Source organism: Phaseolus vulgaris, chromosome 1 (genome assembly GCF_051622355.1).
Source record: "Phaseolus vulgaris cultivar YP4 chromosome 1, ASM5162235v1, whole genome shotgun sequence".
In the NCBI taxonomy this organism is placed as follows: Eukaryota; Viridiplantae; Streptophyta; class Magnoliopsida; order Fabales; family Fabaceae; genus Phaseolus; species Phaseolus vulgaris.
Genome location: NC_143498.1, coordinates 49587071 through 49607993, shown reverse-complemented (window position 1 = coordinate 49607993; position 20923 = coordinate 49587071). Strand labels below are relative to the sequence as shown.

The window sequence follows — 20923 nt, the reverse complement described above, 5'->3', positions numbered from 1 at the left end:
ATTCATTGTAAAATAACATTAATATTGAACATGTTAGTTTTGTTGTATAAAATCTTAATGTTTGCTAGAAAATTTTACCAGTTTGTTCCTCGAACAAGAAGACTAGTTGACCCAGTGAGAGAATGTGAAAAATTATATTTCTTTGTTGCTAGACTGTGTTTGTCCAGAAGATTATTAGTTTTTATCTCTAATAAGAAGTGAAATTAATTCAATGAGTGAAAATGTTGATCTGTTTTAAGGATTGATTTTTTAAAGATTAAAAATAATAAATGCTTTTTTTGAAAGGCTAATTTTTTTATGAACTAAAAGTATATTCAAGTTTTATCATTAATGTGTCGTAAATTTGAACTAAAATTAAAACTTGAATAATGAAAACGAGTTTATGTGAAATGATTCATTAAATTTCCTTAAATTTGAAGGACAATTTTTTATTAGTAGAGTTCTAACGTTGGATAATAGATAAGTATCAGTAACATGACTTTAACTTGATTTACTATTTGATTACTTTTAAACGGAAAGTTATTTGTAAATTTAAAAACTTTTAAGAGTTAAGTTTTGAAAATTAACTTTAATATTAGTAAGAGCAGCAGAGACCATAGATCCGATGAAGATAGTAAACTGTAGCTAAATATTAGAGTATATAGTTGGGAAGAAAAGGTTGAGCTACCCTTAGCCTTAGCCTTACCAGTTGCCACCATTCATCAGCATGTCAAATTTCTCGTCATGGCTCTTTCGCTTACGTTCTTCTTCCTCCAAGTTCTTCTACCGCTACCGCACTCTCCACAATAAATACGCACCCACCGTCTTCAACAACCATTCTACCAGGAACGCAAGCTTAACCTCTCTGCTTCCTCTCGCTCTCGCTCTTTCCGCTGGATCACTCGCTCTTCATCCACACTTCAGTCCTTCCTTCTGCGACACCGAGAGGTTCTCTTCTCCCAATTTTTCATGCCTCAATTTGAATTCACCGATTATTACTCGTTCGTCGCTTATGAATTCATACGACACTGTGCTGTGAAAACCTAACTCGATTTAGTGATATGATATTATATGTGCTTATTCTCGTCTTTTCTTACGAGATTATAGAGTTACGGCCGTAGGTTTTCTTTCAAGGATATGTTACTAGGAACTTCTAAGCATGCACGAACTGATTCTGCTACTTCCGTAGATACTAGAACAGTTATATTTTGTAATGGTTTAAAGAGTAATTAGTTGTGATACGAAGCTTAATGTTTCAATCGAAGTATGAGTCTATCTGAATAGTCTCGATGAATCAACTAATTGTCTGATCATGCGATGTCTTGTAATGGATGTTAGAGGTGTGAACATTGGGGGCAAAGGTAGCACGCAATTCGTTGTTAAGGGATCACACAAGGAATTTCCGCAGGAGCTTCTTGAGGAGTTGAAAATCATCTGTCAGGTACGGCATAATGTTGGCTTATCTGAATATTTTGTAAATATGCACAGAGGAAAGACAGACTTTCAAATCCTTCGGCCGGTTCTAATTTGACGATCAATTATATTTGAAAGTTTCTTTTAGTTCTTGCTATTTATTCTCCGGTGGATTAGTTACAACTTACAACTTACAATTTATTGTATGTGTTTTGGAATGCAGACTAGTTTTACTTTTCATTGGTTGGTTGTTAGTTAGCGTTCACGAATACTTTTAGTGTTCGGAATGAAGTCAAACTAAATGAGCAAATTGTTTTGGAACTTCTACCTTGTGATCGTCAGCCTGAATTGTTATAATTTTCATTCATACAGGATAACATATCTGTTGATTATGACGAAAGATATATCCATGGAAAACCACAAAACAGCTTTCACAAGGCTGTTAATATCCCAGATGTGATTGTTTATCCGAGGTGACACATACTGTGAACTGAAGCTTTGGCTGAAAGATGTTTACTTCCTCGTTCATCTGATCATAGTTTTTGCAATGTTGCAGTGATTGCATTTTCCTCTTAACTTTTAACTATATCACATTTGGTACTTGCATTGAGAAAGACATTGGAAGTTTCTTTTGCAGTGGTTTTCCAAATATTATAGTTTTGAAGAGACTTAAATTATGTTACTCTCTCTTTCCATTATGATTTTCAAAATAAAACTATTCAAAATACTTGCTGCTAAGCCATGTTGTATTTCTCAAGTGGAGTTGTAATATTGTGAGAATTATAATGTAGTAGTAAAATGGTTATGGTGATCATCAGAGCAATTGGACCCAGTGATGTTTTGTTAGATACCTTTATTTTGAATACCACTTTGATATATCATACGCTGACGCAGCCAATGTCCTATCATTTTTTGCTTGCGGTGTATTTATACCTTAGAACAAGCATTTTTTTTTCTACATTTGACCTGAATGCTTTTGCAAACGGACAGTTCTCGTATAACGAGGTTAATTTCTTTATTTATTAAAATAATTTTCTACACAACATTGGTCAATCTGGATATTTGCAGATTGGTATTTTGGTTCATTTCGATCAGGTCTCCAAACCCTTGCAGAACTATCTATTTTTTTTTATTTACGTGCATTTAGTGCTTTATGTCTAATATCCCATTTTATTAAGAGATTCTGTGACATTTGTTACGTACATTGGAATATTAAAATCTTAATCATGCTTTGCTGGGTCGCAAATGCTTACGTGAGATGTATGACTTTCTGATGTGTCTTATTGTTGATTACAAAATATTTTTCTACCTTGTCTATCATTTTTTACATACAATTACAAATTACAATATATAAGAAAGACTTCTCATATTTTAAATAGTTAATACTTGGATGAGGATGAACAAGGGAGAGCAGGACAGGTTTTTAAAATATTGTGGATACATTATTGTGGTAGAAGTTAAAGCATCCACATGTATTTATTTTTGCATTGTACTCTTATTTGCAGATCTGAAGAGGAGGTATCTAAGATTGTCAGTTTATGTAACATGCATAAGGTTTGAGTTGTTCTAACTCAGCAAACATTGTTTAGCATGTTCTAGGTGATTGCTTTGCCGTAACATTTTATTATAAAGGCATTTGAATCAAACCAAATCTATATATTTCTTTTGATCCTGCATTTTTCATCCCAATATTTGTGTTTATTTTTCTCCCTTAAAAAGAAACCTTTATTTCTCCTGTCCCTTCATACTTAAATGTTTTTGCATTTGGAATTTATTTCTATTTTCATCATAAAAAAATTGGTCCAGTCTGTTTTCTTTTGTCTAGTCCTCAAACAAGACTATCGTCTTTCACAAATACATATATTTTTCTTTCACCTTATATTCAATTATCAATTTATCTTCTTTATCTTTGTTGCAACCATACATGTCTATTGTGATAGCCCAGCAATTTTTCTAAGGCATAATGGGTCTCATAGGAACTGGAGCAGCCTATGATCACAATCAAAAAGTTTAATTCTTTTTTTTTAGCCATCCAACTAATTCATCAAGATGGTTCCTCTGATTTAGCTGTTGCTGAACTTTGAGTAACCTGCACAATGTTTCTACTACATTTATCATTTCTTCGGTTTACTTGTATTAAACCATCTGCAAATGGTTTAAACCTTGTCATTTGTTTCTTCTAGTAGTATTGAGTTCTTTTATTACTAAGTTAGACATATTATTTGAACTTACATTATAATGACCAAAAGTCCATGCCATGACCACTACCTAACAATTTAAATTTTAAATCAAGCAGTTATATGGCACGTTAATAGAGTTCCTTTTGATCAATAAAGTTAACAATAAATAATGATTGTGATATTGAGAAACTGATAGCTGTAATTTAGTTTTTTTTTTTTTTAATGTTTTATTTAAAAAAACTTTTGGTAACAGGTTCCTATTGTACCATATGGTGGAGCTACATCAATCGAGGGTCACACCTTATCCCCTCATGGAGGGGTTTGCATTGACATGTCATTAATGAAAGTATGTACATGTTCAATTATGATAGTATAATATAATGATATAATTGTTAGTAGTATATTATGATTATGAACTATGAAGTATATATTTGGTCCCATGTCTGCTTTAGAGTTACTGAACACAACTTGTCTTTGACATGTTTGAGATTAAATCAGGCACAATACACTTGTAGAAAGTTGAAGGCATCTTTATCGGCTTGGAATGGGTGTTAAATCCATAGTTTTCCATTTTACGTACCCCTTTTGATCCTCATTGTGTTTCTGGAAGAAATCTTATTCTTCCTTTTCCTTTTCATTCCAAACCTTCGTGAAAAATTCCACTCCTCCTACGAACAAATAAGATGTCCTTTGTTGGAATTGAGCATGTTCTTTCTAATGCTAGACTGTAAGTACTTACCCAACCATTCTCCTCAAGGTAAAATACAAAGATGATGAGTTTGTTTATGGAAAGTGCATTATTGTACCTGCCTGTGGAGTTGTCTTCAGTCTGCTAATCAGGAAGCAATTTTACACACACCTGTATTTACTTCTAAGAAGTGCTTTTTCCCCTCTGTAATAAAATTTAAGGCTTGTATTGAATTGATGTGTGTGATGTATTCTTAATTTTCATGCCTTTAAGGTAGAGTGTTGAGAGCTCGCAGAGGTTATATGACTATTCTTTTTGGCCTAAATATCTTCTTGCTATATCATAATTTTTGTCACAGATGCCACGTAAAACCATTTATGGGACTCACCTAATAGCTTAAAACTTTTGGGATTTTGGGTTCAATACAATCTGTACTGTTACATATTTTCAAATGTTATTTTTTTATGCTTCCTTTTCTATTTTAGGAATTATACTTGTCAACACATGGAATACAGAATTTTAATGTAGTGAGAATTGCCATTGTAGAATGCTAGAGGCTTTTCTATAAGCACATTAATCAATGCATTATTGTTTAATTGTTATTGAAAATTATGAAAATACTTTTTGTTTCATCATCACAAAACTCTAAAGCCATTCTGTTGCATATATTTCTTACTATAGTTAATTGAATTTGGAGTACAGAAGTTTCTGTTAGCGTCAGCAACTGTTTTTTTTTTATGATTATTGTAGTATCATTAGAATAATATTGTTTATTGTGCTTGTACGGTTATTTAGACTGTACACTTAATCATGTATTTACTCATGCAGAATGCAGAATATAGATCATGTGTGTATATAGGTACTGAGTGGGATGAGTGAACTTCACTTTAGCTGTTATACTTACATTGTATACTGGTATAATCTAGACAGTGAAAGCATTACATGTTGATGACATGGATGTTGTTGTTGAGCCTGGCATTGGATGGATGGAGCTTAATGAGTATTTGGAACCTTATGGACTATTTTTTCCACTTGATCCAGGTTAGTTGGTTATGACCTGGGAATATCTCTGATAGTTGAAGGTCAAAGAGGCTTAATATTTTAAGTTAATTTTTTACTGGTTACAAGCAGGTCCTGGTGCTAGCATTGGAGGCATGTGTGCTACACGTTGCTCTGGTTCATTAGCTGTAAGGTAGTCACTCTGATGTATATTATCATTTGTCATTGACACACACTGATACATGCTGATTTAAATGTTTCATCTTGGTTGTTGCCAATCGTCTGCTTATAAGGTCAAATATTTTGTTTTAAGGTATTTTACTTGAGGCTTATTGCGTAAGATATTAATATTTATGTAATTCTGTAATTCAACATGTCTGATCTTATGGAAACCCGTTAAAAAAAGTTGTAAAAATGTTCCATCTTACTGAGCATGATGGTTCCCCTTAAAATTTTGTAGGTATGGAACTATGCGTGATAATGTCATCAGTCTCAAGGTTTGTTAATCCCAATTTTTGGTCTCTAATGCATTGATGTGATGCCGTATTTATTTTACTATTTGTATTCCAGGTGGTTCTTGCCAACGGAGACATTGTGAAGACTGCATCACGGGCCAGGAAGAGTGCTGCAGGGTTTGTTTTATTTAGTTCCCTTTAGCTATTAATTCATTTCACTCATAATTTTTCTCTTTCTTTTGCTTTTCAAGAGGTCGGGTTAGTGTGATTGACCTACGAAGGGAAAAAAAACATTTGGTAAATTCTATCAACAATACAATAAATTGACCAAGACACTTCTCTACTTCATTTATCCTTCTCTAGTATTTGATGATGACATAAAATCATTAAATTTTTTCTGATGTTCTCAATTGAAATCCTTTGTCTCCAAAGCATTTCCCTGCAACTCCAACTCTAGCACCCATCCTCCAAACAATATCATTAACAAAACAATCCGGCAAGACACTTAATCTTGAGTATGCTTAGCATATTTGTTCACTAGGAATCAGAAAATCTGCAGAGTTAAATGTCAAACCTGGATATAAACTGCATTGAAAAAGTTCACTTATACCTTCCTATGTCCAACATTTATTACTGATTCAACTTTTATAATATGGGTTTAAGGTTTAACTTAATCTCACAAAATCAGCTTGTAAAATGAAGAATATCCAAACCTTATAATGATTACATTGATCATATCTTTAGGTGATGTGAGATCTTAATATCAGCAAACATATCCCTTTTCACATGGATGCAAGCAACAGAACTCCCTTGCTTTACATTGCAAAATTCTTCAAAGAATCCCTCTTGGGACTGATGTAATGACAAAGCTAAGCTACTGAATTTTTTCTTCAAATTATACAATATAGGTATGACTTGACCCGCTTGATGATTGGAAGTGAAGGAACACTTGGTCTTATAACAGAAGTGACCCTGCGGCTTCAGAAAATTCCTCAGCATTCAGTGGTACATTGATTAACTTTATCCTTTTCTCAAGTTTGATATGGTACTTACATTGTACTTTGTTACGTTGTGATGAACATACTAAATTGATATTACATTCTTTTTTCAGTTAAACTAATTAAAATACATTAGTTTTTTTGGTTGGTTTTGATCCTTGACATTTGTCAATGCACGCTTGTATGTTCTAAATTCTAAATTTGGATAGTAATGTTGTGTGTTTCTAATTTCTATCCTGGAATGTATTTAATATACAAACAGCAGTTCATGATAAAGTAGTGCAGCATCCAATATTTAGATGTCTCTCCCCCTCTTACCCCACTATAGATTCCTCTGAAAATTGCTGTATACCTTTTCCACTGCCTTTGTTTCTTCCTCCTGCAATTTTCCTTTCATCTGAGGAGTGGAAAAGGAAAGAAAGAAGAGGAAGAGAGTGGAAATTGATAAGAAATGGATTATTTGATTGATGTGATAAATTACAAAATTTATAAATTGATACATTTAGAAAATGACCAAAGTGCTCATATGTTAAAAATGAAATATAATTAAATATTAACAAATATTTAAATATCTACCACTCGCTCCAAGTTAAAAGTCTCTTCTATTACAAATTGAGTATCCACTTGTAAAATAATCTTCAATTGTTTAATACATCTTAGTATCTGTAATTTTGTAAAATAATTTAATGTAAGAAAATAATTTATAGAATTATAAATTTGAATTAAAATAGAAAAATCATTACAAAATCTTAATAAAAAAAATTATATTTATAGTAACAAATTAAAATTATATTACAACATATTAAAATTTAAATTATTTTATTTTATTATTATTGTAATTTGTTTGTTATTTATTTATTATATTATAAAAATATATATTTATAAAATATTAATGATTATTAAAAATTATAAATTTGAATTGATTATGTTATTTATCATAATTGATTATATATATATATATATATATAATCAACTTTCAAAATAAGGGTAAAGACGAACTTTTATGGCCAGCTGTCTTGAATCTTTGCATTTTAGGGGAGGACCAGCAAACTATAAGCGGCAGCTTTCTTTTGTCGCAAATCTGCACCCATCAGAAACAAACGCATACGTTCCTCACTTTTCATTCCTCACCAAAAATACATATATGGAAACACAGTGTACATGGCCAGTCTAAGCTCTTGGAAGAATACACATTCGCTCTTTCAAATACCTAGAGTTATATAAAAGTAATACAACTATTTATTTAAATGTTTAATTTATTCATGTTATTTTTTTAAGTTAAGTTTCTATGAGTTCATTTTCCATATCAATTTCAAATTTTGGGAAATCTGAGCAGTTGATCCACTCGTATTATGAGATAAATTTCCATTTTCTCACTTATTATCTATTGATACTTGCCTATTGCATTTCTTAAAATTTTGAAATTGGCAATTAGAGATATAAAAACATAAGGTCAGTTTATTTGAACAATCTTGTCATATAACCATAGGGTGAAAAATGCTTTTGAACCATGGTTCTTTATTTTCACTGTCGGTGACTTTTTATTTAGATCGTGCATGAGGGGATATTTTTCCAGATAACTTCTGTATGTTTTATTTTGCAAGAATACATTTGTATTTGGTGCTATCTGTAGCTATTTGGAATCATATGGATTATTTGACTAATCAAAATGCACAGGTTGCAATGTGCAATTTTCCTTCTGTGAAGGATGCAGCAGATGTTGCTATTGCCACAATGAGGTCTGGTGTACAGGTAGGATTCTCGATTCAAATATCAATATTTCTATCTACCAAATTATGAATTGCTGTTTATGTGGGTTAGGTGTCAAGGGTAGAGCTATTGGATGAAGTTCAAGTGAAAGCTATCAATATTGCTAATGGGAAAAATTTACCTGAATGTCCAACCTTAATGTTTGAATTTATAGGAACAGGTTAGTCCTTTCATATTCTTCCTATGCTACTTCAAATTGTTGCTTAGCATAGAATGTATTATCTGGATATATTAAAATATCATAGATAAAAATTCATGGCATTTCAAATCACATTCTTCAAATATGAGAAAATTCAGAATTTTCTTGGAAGATTTGATAGTGTTAGGATCCAATTGCAAGGTATAAGATTTTACTCCCACATAGGAAATATGGGATTCCAATGTGAGGTTCATATGGCCTTGGGTTCTTCCACCGTAATAATTGGCTTAGTGAAAAATATTAAGGGCAAAGCAAATCTTGTAGCATGATAAGTTTAATAGTTATGACATAGTATGAAAGAAAAAAAAGTTGAAAGTTGTATATTGGAATAAGCTAAATACAGTATCCACCTCAATAATAATGTAGTGTCCTTTAAATTGGATGCTCCACACTTTCATAAATGTAATGCCTAACTTAGTATGTGTGTATATATATATTCTTCAGAGGCATATGCACGTGAGCAAACTCAAATTGTTCGGAAACTTGTTTCTGAGCACAATGGCTCAGATTTTGTATTTGCAGAAGAACCTGAAGCAAAAAAAGAACTTTGGAAGGTAGTAGTTTATTCCTTTATTATGGTTAGCATCCTCCACCTCCACCTCCATCCCCTGAACCCAATGTTTGTGTAAATGTTGGTTTATTGATATTGTTTTCATATCCCAAGACGTCCATCCACAGCTAGCTAACTCAGTTTTTTGTATGGAATCTTTCCAAGTTACTCTGCTGCCAACCTGATTCATAGTTTGTACTGTCTTATTCTTTGAGGCGTGTTGTAAATGACCTCGACTTCATTATCAATTAGTATTAATATTTACTTGTACATTTAGGTCAACTTCTTCTGTTCTCGTACAGGTACGGAAAGAGGCACTCTGGGCTTGCTTTGCAATGGAACCTAATCTGGAGGCAATGATTTCAGTGAGTTAGTAATCAAATATTATACATTTTAATTTATTTTTACACTGTTTAGTTATATGCTAATTTATAGGAAACAACTAAAGAATTTCATACTATATACTTTGATCTAATTTCAATTGAAGATTACATATCAACAACTGTTCTAGACTTCCAATTGCATTTATGTTTTTCTGAGGACCTTTTTTTTCTTTTTGTGTGGGTGGGGTGGTAATTTAACTCCCGCAGGATGTATGTGTTCCTTTATCTCACCTTGGTGATTTAATTTCAAGGTCTAAAAAGGAGCTGGATGCATCACCACTAGTTTGGTAAGTCTGATCAGGGTTATTGATTCTGGAGTTAGATTCTATTGGTCATAATTCATGTTACGTGATGATGGTGGATGATAAAAAACAGACTAATGCTCAATGCGTATATGTATTGTTTCCCTTGCCAGCACAGTAATTGCTCATGCTGGTGATGGTAATTTCCACACGGTTATTCTATTTGATCCTAGCCAAGAAGAACAGCGGCGGGAGGCAGAGAGACTCAACCAATTTATGGTTTATGCTGCCTTGTCATTCGAAGGTATTATTATTAACTTGTTGACTCTTGCTGTTGCCTGTTAGTCTGGTATTTCGAGTCCTTTTAATATTCTGTGTTTTTCTTCTCAAAATCATAATGTAAGCAAAGTAGTTGTGATTTTGAAATTGGCTTATGCTTCTTCCAAACAGGAACTTGTACTGGTGAACACGGTGTTGGCACTGGAAAAATGAAGGTACTGCACTAGTATCTGTGATTCTTTAATGATCTATACGTGATGTCAGTTACTCGTGAAATTTTATAATGTTGCATAATCTAACAAATCTTAAAAACTATATGGTGTCTTTAGGCTAGCTTTAGAAAACAATCTTTGACAGTAGTCTGACTGCTCGGTGGCAGCAGAATGCCTTATTTTATGAAGATAAACAAGAAATAAGCCGATCATCTGTTACGCATTGGTTGTTATTAATAATCATAATTTACACAGAAAGATTGTCGAGAGACAGTCATGTTTCGATGGTTTATGGTTCTTTAAGATGGTATTCCATATATTTTATAATTATGAGTTTCTCTCTGAAAATGTACATTATGCAGTATCTTGAAGAAGAACTCGGAGTGGAAGCATTGAGGACAATGAAAAAAATAAAATCAGTCCTGGATCCCAACAATATCATGAATCCAGGAAAGCTCATTCCTCCCCATATTTGTTTCTAGTAGTACCGTCCCTCCAAGAAGCAAGTTCGTAGTACAGAGATCATGGATAAATTCACAAAATCAACGTATTGCTGCTTCTAGCATCAAGTCATATTTGTAGAATGTATTTTTTACTATATAAGGCCATTGTTGAGGAGTTGTTCCCAATACCTACCCAAAAAGGAACCATAGTCATTCATTGTTCCCTTTTCATTGACACAACTTCGTTTTTTTCACAAATTAAATAAAGTCAAACTTAACTTTAGTTCGTATAGTTTTTCTCATGAGCATTTGTTTGAATGAGACGAGGAAAAATGAAAGAGAGAAATAAAGTGGGAAATGATTTTGTTTGAATTTGGTGAAAAAGAGTTGAAATAGATGAGAAATGAGTAAAAAGTTTATAACTTTACGGAAATTATTTGAATAAATAAAAATGAGTTGGTAAATTTTTTATAGTTACCATAATAACTACGTGTTATATATTACAACTTAAATTAAAGAATACTGTGATATATTCTGACATCATCGTGAATGAGTTTCCATGCAAGAAACAAAACTAATTTACATGTATAAAAAAGAGTGCAAAAAGTTTTATCCAGAGTAAAGAATTCACACGGGTTTTGTTTCTATCTTCCGAGCAATATCACCATACAAATTAGAAGGAAGGCGTAATTCACACATTTTTAAGCTTATTTTTTTCCCTTCAAATCTCATCATTACGATAAAGGAGAAAATAAATTTTCGTCAGACCAACTTCCCATTCCACATAAATCTTTCTACTTATCTTAATTCAAACTCACTTTCACTCTAATATCTTTTTTGTCATTCTTTCTCCCTCACTTTGAATCTATCTAAACTTATACTTAAAAACCTTTTAGATTCAATTATTTTATAAGATTTGTTAGTTAACATGTTATTTGAATTTCTTAGAAGTTCTTGTACGTCGATCTTTCAATAATTTAATTAGATAGATTGAAGTTTTAGCTTGTCATTCCGTCCTAATCCATCAATCTAATAGTCAGATGAAATAAGCAGACCTGCTAACTCGTTTTTTAATTAAAAATTAAAATAAAAAAATTAAGAAAACCAACTTTTTTATATTGTGTTATTTAAAATTTACAAACATATAATGATATTGTAATTTAAATATTTGACACCTACATATTAAGTTTCAAATATTAATTATAATAAAATAATTTAATATATAAAAGTAATAATCTTTTTAATTTATCCAGTTAAAAATATTAATTAATCAATTAAAGACTTAAAAGATATATTAATTTAAAAAATATATATATGATTCAATGTGCTTTTTAAATATATATGTATATTAAATAAATAATAATAAAATTATATTAAAAGAAACTGGCAGGTCAAGACTTTTCGCCTACCTCGTCATTTTTGCAAGCTAATGAATCAAAATAGGACAAATTCACCCATTTTACCCCCTTAAATTTTTCTATATGAATCTCATTAACAAAGCTGATTTAATAGTATAGATTAAAAGTTCTATTTTAATAAAATTAAGAATTAAATATGATTTTTTTATTATGATTTTTTTTTATCTTTCATATTGTTTCAATCTCAAGTTTAAAAAAGTATTTTTAAATTCCATTCTTTAAGTGATATGAAACTATTAGATTTACAAGTATGAGGATATGTTTTCAATTTGATTGCACGTGGTGTGAGGAGATGAAGTGTTTGACGAAATGATTGTATCATAATGTTGTCACCAATAGATACTCTTCTCGCATGGCTTGGTTTTATGGCTAATTACATCTTTCATTAGCATATGATGTTCATTCCAATAGCGACACATGTTCCTTCCACTTTTCCAATACGATTCATACGTCACAAGGAAAAGTATCGTAAAGGGTAGGCACCTACTTGGTTCTTCCCCTATTTCTTTTGTTACTCAAAAAAGGTGTGGTGCATGCAAGTAAAATAGTAGAACACTATTTTTATTGCGACTCAGAATATGGCCCATTGACCACTGGAATGGGTGAGCTGTGATATGAGGATGAGGGACATTGATAACGATGAAAAACAAGTAGACAAAACAAAAAATTTGAGGAGGTTGACTCCAAAAGTTAAAGATTCTCTTCAGACTTATTTTCCTGTTACAGAATTTTATCTGCAGAAACTATCTTTGTATAATTTGGTATAATTGAGGATTCTTGATTGGGATGAATCATAACAGGGTACGCATTATCTGCAATAGAATGAGCAAATCATTGACAGGGAGTAAAACTCTGGCCACTTATTGATTCTGAAATAACACTCAATAAATTCAACAAGGAAAGAAGTTTTTAATGTCAACTAGATTCTTGTGTTTGTTCAAATAAGAGTTAGGCATCATGACAAGTGAACAATGATTTTAGAAGAAAAGTTGTGTAGGAAGAAAACTTAAGCTTATCTTAGAGAAAGTTATTGTTTGAAACATATCTAAATCATAACAGTATCCGAATCTCAGAACAATTTCTGGCGATATTTAATAAAGAAACAAAATTGTTTTATTTGTCTTGTTGCTTGTCTACTACTTGTAAAGTTAACCATCATGGTTGGCCTTCAAATGGACACACATGTCATTGCTACAAGATGGAGAAATAATTTAAATTTCTTATCATCACTAAAAACTATACCAAGAGATGGTGTGTGGTATTTTATGTTAATAATAGATTACATTGAACCGGTAAAACCATAACTTAGCACCAGTAAGGTATTAATGTGAGCATTAAGTCATTAATGTCATTGAGTATAGGAAAAAGTTATAATGAAGAAAGTGATTAGCATTTTTGAAACATGAAAAGATAATTTATAGTAAGAAACACATGCCACTAAAGACTTAACCCACATCTTAAGATGTAATGTATTATAATGGATTATTTCATTATTATATGTACCACCCTCTAATACCAAGATAAGCCATTTTCATGGCTTCTTTTGGCCCACCACTAACACTAGGAGCTGTGTTGTGTTGTGTTGTGTTGTACTACATCCATATAAATTTAAATAGACATACACCTACATGGATCCAACTTCAAGTGCCAAACCACCAATCACCACCACTTTTAATTGCCTTCTGATATTTATCTATTCATTGGTTGCAGCCTCACAATTTTCAATTCAACACTTCTGCTAATTAACATCTTATAGAGACGTGACATTTTTTTCTTCTTCGCCAGAGAATCACTATGCCCAAAAACTAAAGTGAAAACTCAATTCATCTAACGATACATTCTAAATATTATATGAAAAACAACGTTTTTAGAACAAAAAACCACACACGTATCACTGTTCTAGTGGATATGTACCAACGATATCACAAAACATGCCGTTTTACACATTTTGAGAGTCAAAGAAACAAAATGAATGCTATCTTCTCTATGAACAGAGTCTTATTTTTGGGTCCGTAAATTATCGTTTATACTTAATTTTTTAAAATGAAAAATAATAATAAGTTATGTAGAAAATAAAGGCAAAACCATTTTTATGAAATGATAATATGCCCAATGAATTTGTTACTTGGTTTGGACAGTTGTATTGTTATATAAAAGAGAAAATGAAATCTGAAAAGTTGTGGTCAATCTCATGCTACATGCATACATCCAATTTGCTCAGCATGCCAATTATGAACATCAATTTATATATATAATCATGTCTATCCGAATCAGTAGCCACTATCCCTTTTATTTTTCTGCCAATTTTAACTTTACTATTTCATCCCAAACACAAGATGTTCCAATCATGTTAAGCGCCAATCCAAATCGTATCTCCACTTTAAATTAACTATAATAATCCATCTTACATATATACTTATTATATCTTCTTATTTTACCTTTCGATCTTACCGGTTTGAATTTGAAGTAGAAAATATTAATTATTGATTATTGTAGATTTAGCATTAATACGTCTCATAATGTTTATTTGATGTCGTTATTATAGTCGACTACTATATTAAAAATATTTTTTATTTTAAAATTTAAAATTTCGTCACATTAGTCACAATGTTTAATGTGTATAAAATGTAAGATATATTTAAATTATCATTAATTTCGATGCTTTCAGATTTGGCGAATTATATAAATTCCTATGCATTGTTAAAAATTGTAATTACTATTAAGTTGTTGAATTTTTGAGACATGAAAAATGAAATATAAATTATCCATCATAAAAAACTAACCCTATTTGCAATAATATGATAATAATAAGTTTATTGAATTTGAAGAGAAAAGAAATGAAATAGAAATGAATGAAGAGTTACATAAAGTGGTGTATAACATGGGAGTGTGGAGTTGTATATATATGGACACGAAGAAAAGAAAGTGAAAAACAGAGAAGCAAAGTGTAATTACTAGCTAGAATCAATGGGTTCTCTCCCCCACGTAGTAGAGGACTGTTTGGGGTTCCTCCAACTTTTCAGCGACGGTTCTGTTTTCCGTTCCAACGATATAGACTTCAAAATTTCAGCCGTTCAAGATCACTCCGTAACCTTCAAGGACTATCTCTTCAACAAGAGATTCAACCTTTCTCTTCGCTTCTACAAACCCAAACACGTAACACTCAACACCAAGAACATTCCTATTGTCATTTTCCTTCACGGTGGAGGCTTCTGCTTCGGTTCGCGCACGTGGCCCCATATTCACAACTGTTGCACGCGCCTCGCTTCGGGGCTCCAAGCGGCCGTCCTCTCGCCGGACTACCGCCTGGCGCCCGAGCACCGCCTTCCGTCTGCGGTGGAAGACGCGGTGGAGGCGGTGAGGTGGCTCCAGAGGCAGGGACTGAGGCAGAAGGAAGATGAAAACGGTGGGGACGAGTGGTTGAGTGGTGACGTTGACTTTGACCGCGTGTTTGTCGTCGGTGACTCCTCTGGCGGGAACATTGCGCACCACCTCGCGGTTCGGTTGGGGTCCGGTTCGAGTGAGATGGACCCGGTTCGGGTACGAGGTTACGTGTTGTTTGCGCCGTTTTTTGGCGGGGAGGTTCGGACCAAGTCCGAGGAAGGTCCAGCAGAGCACATGTTGAACCTTGAGTTATTGGACAGGTGAGGCTAACCACTTTTTTCTCCCTTAATTCCAACCTAATCATATATATCACTTTACATTCTTTTTCGTTACCAACACTTTAATCTATAATATTAAACTTTAGTTAATTTATTAAGAAATTTCTATTTCATTATGAAAAGATTAAATTTCGAATAAATGTTTCACATTATCATACAATGCTGGCTCAAAATATTCTCTATAAAATGTTTTTAAATTGATGAAATAATATGGGAATAGCATGAGGATGAGAAGTAGTAGATTGGAAGTGGTGTGTAAGTAAATTAAATGAAGAAATAATGGTAATGAAGTGGTTCCACTGGTGTGTGTGAATTGGCTCTCATAGTTAATGAATATGCCTCTGAATGAATAAACCCACTAAGGAATATGCGATGATTAAGACTTGTACAATTCTCAATCACTTTAATATTTTTTGCTGCTCCTTTCACATTATAATATATATCTTTTTTTTATATATTTACGAGTAATATTACTCAAGATTATTTCATTCAACGAAACAACTACAACTTTTATGCTAAGAATAATATGCATAAGCTTGCTCTCTGCATAAGTCACTTTTTTCCACTGATGCTGTCTTTTATTAAATCACCTTATAAATATTAAATTATTTTCTCTTTATGTGACCAAATATGAAAAATGCAGAACAATAGTTATGAACATTATAATATCTTAAATATATTAAATTAAAATTTTAAAATAAAGATATTAACATATTTCATTATTAAAAACATTTGAATGCATTTTAAAAAAAATATGTTAGTTTGATCTGCATGTTGTTGGTCTGTAAAAAATGAAGTGAGCCACAAAAATGAGATGGGATGGTCGGAACAAACCGTAATTAAAATATATTTAAAACCTCAATCTACTTCATTAAAAAATAGTCACTAGTCAACTCTTTTTTTTTTGTGAATTTAAGATGTAAAAAAATTGAAAACATAGCATACTCAACATATTTTATTAAATAAATAATTTCACCACATTATAAATACTTATACAATATTAATTTTATACCTAAAAAATTTGGAGATCCCACGTCGACTAGAGATGATGACATTTCATTGTATATAAGTGAGTGCAAATCTTACCTTACGAATCGATTTTATAGAGTTGAATTAAACTTAAAATTTACTTCTTAAAAAAAATTTAAAAAATTAATATGACCATATTATAGTATAAAGTGTGAAAACGAAACTTACAAACGCATTTTGATCTTGAAATGGTGTCTTTTTGTCTCTGTTCCAACAGATTTTGGAGATTGTCGATGCCTTTTGGAGAATCAAGAGACCACCCATTGGCGAATCCGTTTGGACCAGGAAGCCCAAATCTTGAAGAAGTGAAGCTTGATCCTATTTTGGTGATAGTTGGTAGCAATGAATTGCTTAAGGATAGAGCAGAAGAGTATGCTAGGAGGTTAAAAGAACTGGGCAAAGACATTGAATACCTCGAGTTTGAGGGGTGCGAGCATGGCTTTTTCACGCATCATTCATACTCATCAAAACTTGCAGAAGAGGTCATCCAAATCCTTAAGCGATTCATGCTTCAAACTTCCACTTTATTAGAACCCACATGCCTCAAAAATATCAATGGGTAGAAAGAGACTTATATAATTAGGTTAATTAGTGTGTGTTGTTTTTAGCCCACTAAACTAGTTATGGTAAAGAGTTATATCTCTCAATTTTATATGGTGTGTACGTGTAGTTGTTATTGGAGCTTGTAGTCAATTAAGTACCTTTCTTAGCTATTAGTGCTATTACTTTTTAAGAGTGAAAGATTTCACTTAACCTAAGAATAATAAATTTAGGGTTTATTATTTTCAAATTAATCAAATTTGTGTGTTATTCTAATAAAAAAAAACAAAAAAAAAAGTAGAAAAAAAAATAGTAATCTTTATTTTTAGCATTATTGAGTGATAATATATTCACAATCATTCATTATATTACAATTTAAAATAAAAATATTTTTTCACTGAAATAGAACAATTTAAATATATTGATCAAGTCATAATTGTAAAATGGTGTGTTTTGATTTGTAATTATCAAATTAATATTTTTCGAACTAATTATGTCAGTTTTATGTTGTACATGTAGTTTTTGGTTGGAGATTGTGTTCAACTACTATACTCCCACCTATTAGTTCTCTAACTTTTGAATTGTATGAGTAGTTTTCAAAGTAAAAAATTATTAATCATACAATATTTAGGGTTTAATACATATACATAGAAGTATATTTGAACGTATCTTAATTTAATATAAGATGAAACAACATGTGTTTGATATAGTGATGGTTAGAGACTAACTCTGTTTATATGGGATGATGGAGAGATTAATGAAGAAGCTTAGTGAGGAAATAGTGGGAGTAGGATAGAGGTGGAAAGGCAGAGTGGGCCATATGGGTCGATTTGTGGCTCGCTAGTAAAAAACGCGGGACAGACTTAGATTTTCATTCCGTCAACTCGCTTAAGTCCATCTTGCCTAACTCGCAGCTCGTGTAGGTCAACAACGAGGCAGGACGGGCTGGTCCGCTAGCCTGAAAAAAAAAAATTTGTGTGTTGACTTGGATTGGATTTGACAGTGATAACTTGGACTGGAAAAAAAATATTAATGTTTTTTAAATCAACTATGTTAATTGTAGTGGTGTTTATGTTTAATGTTTCTGAATTAGCAATTTTTAATGTTTTTGAAATGAAAGAATATTGATATTTGATTTTTATCTTAATTTAATTATCAACGTTTGACTATGTCTAGAATGGAAGAAAAAAATATTAATGTTTGATAATAACAAATAAATATGTTTAATTTGACAAATTTTCAATACCAAAAAATAAAAAAACATTTTCATTGAATTTCTAAAAAAATAAAATAAAAAACTCAAATGTGGACTAACTCACAAACTCGCAGAATAGTCATTATATAGTAAAGAATTTAGCTCGCATTCATTATGCGGAACGAGTCAACCCAATCCATATTTTACAGATGAAGTATAAAACGGACCAATATAGGATCATTAATCATACATTTTTGACACAGATATAGAGTAAGTATTAAAAATAACAGCAGTTTAGTTTATGGATTTCAGTGTTTCAAACAAGATGACATATGCCACTGAACACTCAATTTATTCTGTCCTCCGTTTTAGTGGGTTGGGAATGTATTTTATGGTTAAGGTGGATCACCGAATCTTTTGTGACATTGAAAGACATGTTTTAAAATCAATTTTCAGTTTTTAGCAAATAAATGCTTCTGATGTTTTATCTTTTCTTAATCAATTGCAAAATCGTCACTGGTCATCAAACTCTGTTAAATTTCTGGTGATGTGTGTATGATTAAGTGTGTAGTGGGAATTATGGGAGGTGTTGAAGATAATAAAGGAAATGGGGTATCTTGAAACCATTATAATTAGTAGATAGCAAGTCACACTTACATTTCTTCTCCATGCTATCTCAATCAAAAATAATTTCTCATACTAATTGCTCATGTGTATTTTAGGTCTAAAATGCAAATCAATGTTGTTGTGGTGCCAATTCTCTAAACCAGAAAATTTTATCATTTCTACAAAATTATAATATCTTAATTTTCTTTTTAACCTTATAAATATATTTTTATATTAAATAATTCAAATTTATTAAATTTTAAATTTTTAGATAAATGTATTTCAATTACATGTCGAAAAAAAAAACAATAATTATAAACATTGACAAAAAAAAATATAAGTACAAATTTCTGCCAGAAATATCTAGTTAATATTTTTTTAAAAATAGTTTCACTAACATACTTAAAAAACTCATACAAAATTCAATCGGGAAATAATCTTATCTTATATCAACAAGTAAATAATTATAACAAGAAAATAAAAGGTTATCAATATGTCGATAAAAAATCTTAACTGAAATCGTTGTTGGTCAATAAATAACTTTGATTTACACTCTTTGACGTTGGTCGAAAAACAACCTCAAATCATATAAATTAAAAATAATTTCAACTAACGCAATGCAAAAATTGTGTTTGACATCAATAAAAAAAATACCACTAGACTCAATTGAGCCAATGATGGTTCAACCTTAATGAAATTAACAACATTCAACCAAAGCTCAACCATGTAAAAAAAATCTAAAATCTAAAATTATCTAATTTTTAATAATCAAAACAATATGTTTTATCGAAAAATATAAAATTCCTATAATTTTAATTTATTTTAAAAATATTTATCCAAAAAATATAAAATTTTATATAATAATAAATTATTCTCTAAAAAATTAAGATCCAAAAACACATAAAAATATTCTATAAACATTATATTTTATTCTTAAATTTGTAATTAAGAATGTATTTAAAAAAATACTTATAATTTATGTTTTAATAAAGAGACATTTATCTCTCTTATTTTATTTATAAAAAAAAATAACTGTTTATAAATTTTTTCTAAATTTTGTATTTAAAACTTTAACTTTTTACCTTATTTTTTATTTACATTTTAATTAATATAATATTTTTATAAGATAAGATAAGTAAATGTCACTTATCTAATGCAAACTTGTCTAATATCATTTTATAGCATATAAGTGAATGCAAACTTATCTAATGTCTTTATTTATACAATTTATAATAATAAACTTTATCACTTTGATGAGTCATATTTCATATATATAATCATAAAAATAAATTTCCTTATTTTTCACATATCTATTTTTACCTTAAAATTTCTACAACTATCCGTTCAGTCAAATAGTCTCTAGTTTTTGAGCTACAAATATTATTTTTACTGATATTATACTAATGAAAAACAAATAAAAACTTATAGGAGAACGCATGTGTATGCCTCTCACTGAAAAACATTTGAAGTCTTTAACAATTGTGTGTTACCAAACTTTTCTTTCATTTGATAATTGCAATATCTTTTGTTGAGTAATGTGCTTTATCTCAACATCAACATTTTTTATGAGTGGATCTGTGGGTCCGCTCCAGAAACCAGGGTATCCCCGACTCCAAGATACATGCACAAATCTTATCTCCAATTATATTTATAAAATACATAATAAATTAAATTAAATAATAT

The 20923-nt window shown here is 30.9% G+C and overlaps 2 protein-coding genes across 18 annotated transcripts; both read left to right on the top strand.

The window, feature by feature from the left end:
* Positions 1 to 550: 550 nt before the first annotated feature.
* LOC137814663 (FAD-linked oxidases family protein) lies at positions 551 to 11073 on the top strand. Of its 17 annotated transcripts, none has more exons than XR_016523328.1 (19): positions 551 to 927; positions 1318 to 1420; positions 1765 to 1865; positions 2898 to 2946; positions 3826 to 3918; positions 5187 to 5301; positions 5392 to 5452; positions 5720 to 5756; positions 5830 to 5891; positions 6623 to 6719; positions 7748 to 7938; positions 8390 to 8464; positions 8534 to 8642; positions 9126 to 9235; positions 9534 to 9596; positions 9822 to 9901; positions 10030 to 10160; positions 10307 to 10350; positions 10710 to 11073. XR_016523328.1 is itself a non-coding variant. In XM_068617515.2 (18 exons), exons 1-18 carry the CDS (start codon positions 707 to 709, stop codon positions 10827 to 10829), a joined length of 1671 nt encoding a protein of 556 aa, XP_068473616.1. In that variant the 5' UTR covers positions 551 to 706; the 3' UTR covers positions 10830 to 11073. The 17 variants fall into 17 exon arrangements, 4 of the variants coding, with proteins under 4 accessions (XP_068473616.1, XP_090161201.1, XP_090161203.1 ...); XR_016523330.1 differs by having other exon boundaries at positions 9534 to 9600; positions 9866 to 9901; XR_016523322.1 differs by lacking the exon at positions 7748 to 7938 and having other exon boundaries at positions 9866 to 9901.
* Positions 11074 to 15011: 3938 nt separating this feature from the next.
* LOC137814665 (alpha/beta-Hydrolases superfamily protein) lies at positions 15012 to 17698 on the top strand. The gene is made up of 2 exons (XM_068617521.1): positions 15012 to 15852; positions 17117 to 17698. The coding sequence occupies exons 1-2, from the start codon at positions 15176 to 15178 to the stop codon at positions 17460 to 17462; spliced, it is 1023 nt and encodes a 340-aa protein (XP_068473622.1). The 5' UTR covers positions 15012 to 15175; the 3' UTR covers positions 17463 to 17698.
* The last annotated feature ends 3225 nt before the right edge of the window (positions 17699 to 20923 follow it).

What these genes read in the sequence shown, in the direction of transcription:
- LOC137814663 (XM_068617515.2), top strand. Translation starts at nt 707, where the DNA reads ATGTCAAATTTCTCGTCATGGCTCTTTCGCTTACGTTCTTCTTCCTCC. An exon ending in TCCTTCTGCGACACCGAGAG is followed by an intron (nt 928 to 1,317) that starts GTTCTCTTCTCC and finishes AATGGATGTTAG; the next exon opens with AGGTGTGAACATTGGGGGCA. An exon ending in GTTTGAATTTATAGGAACAG is followed by an intron (nt 8,643 to 9,125) that starts GTTAGTCCTTTC and finishes TATATTCTTCAG; the next exon opens with AGGCATATGCACGTGAGCAA.
- LOC137814665 (XM_068617521.1), top strand. Translation starts at nt 15,176, where the DNA reads ATGGGTTCTCTCCCCCACGTAGTAGAGGACTGTTTGGGGTTCCTCCAA. An exon ending in AACCTTGAGTTATTGGACAG is followed by an intron (nt 15,853 to 17,116) that starts GTGAGGCTAACC and finishes CTGTTCCAACAG; the next exon opens with ATTTTGGAGATTGTCGATGC.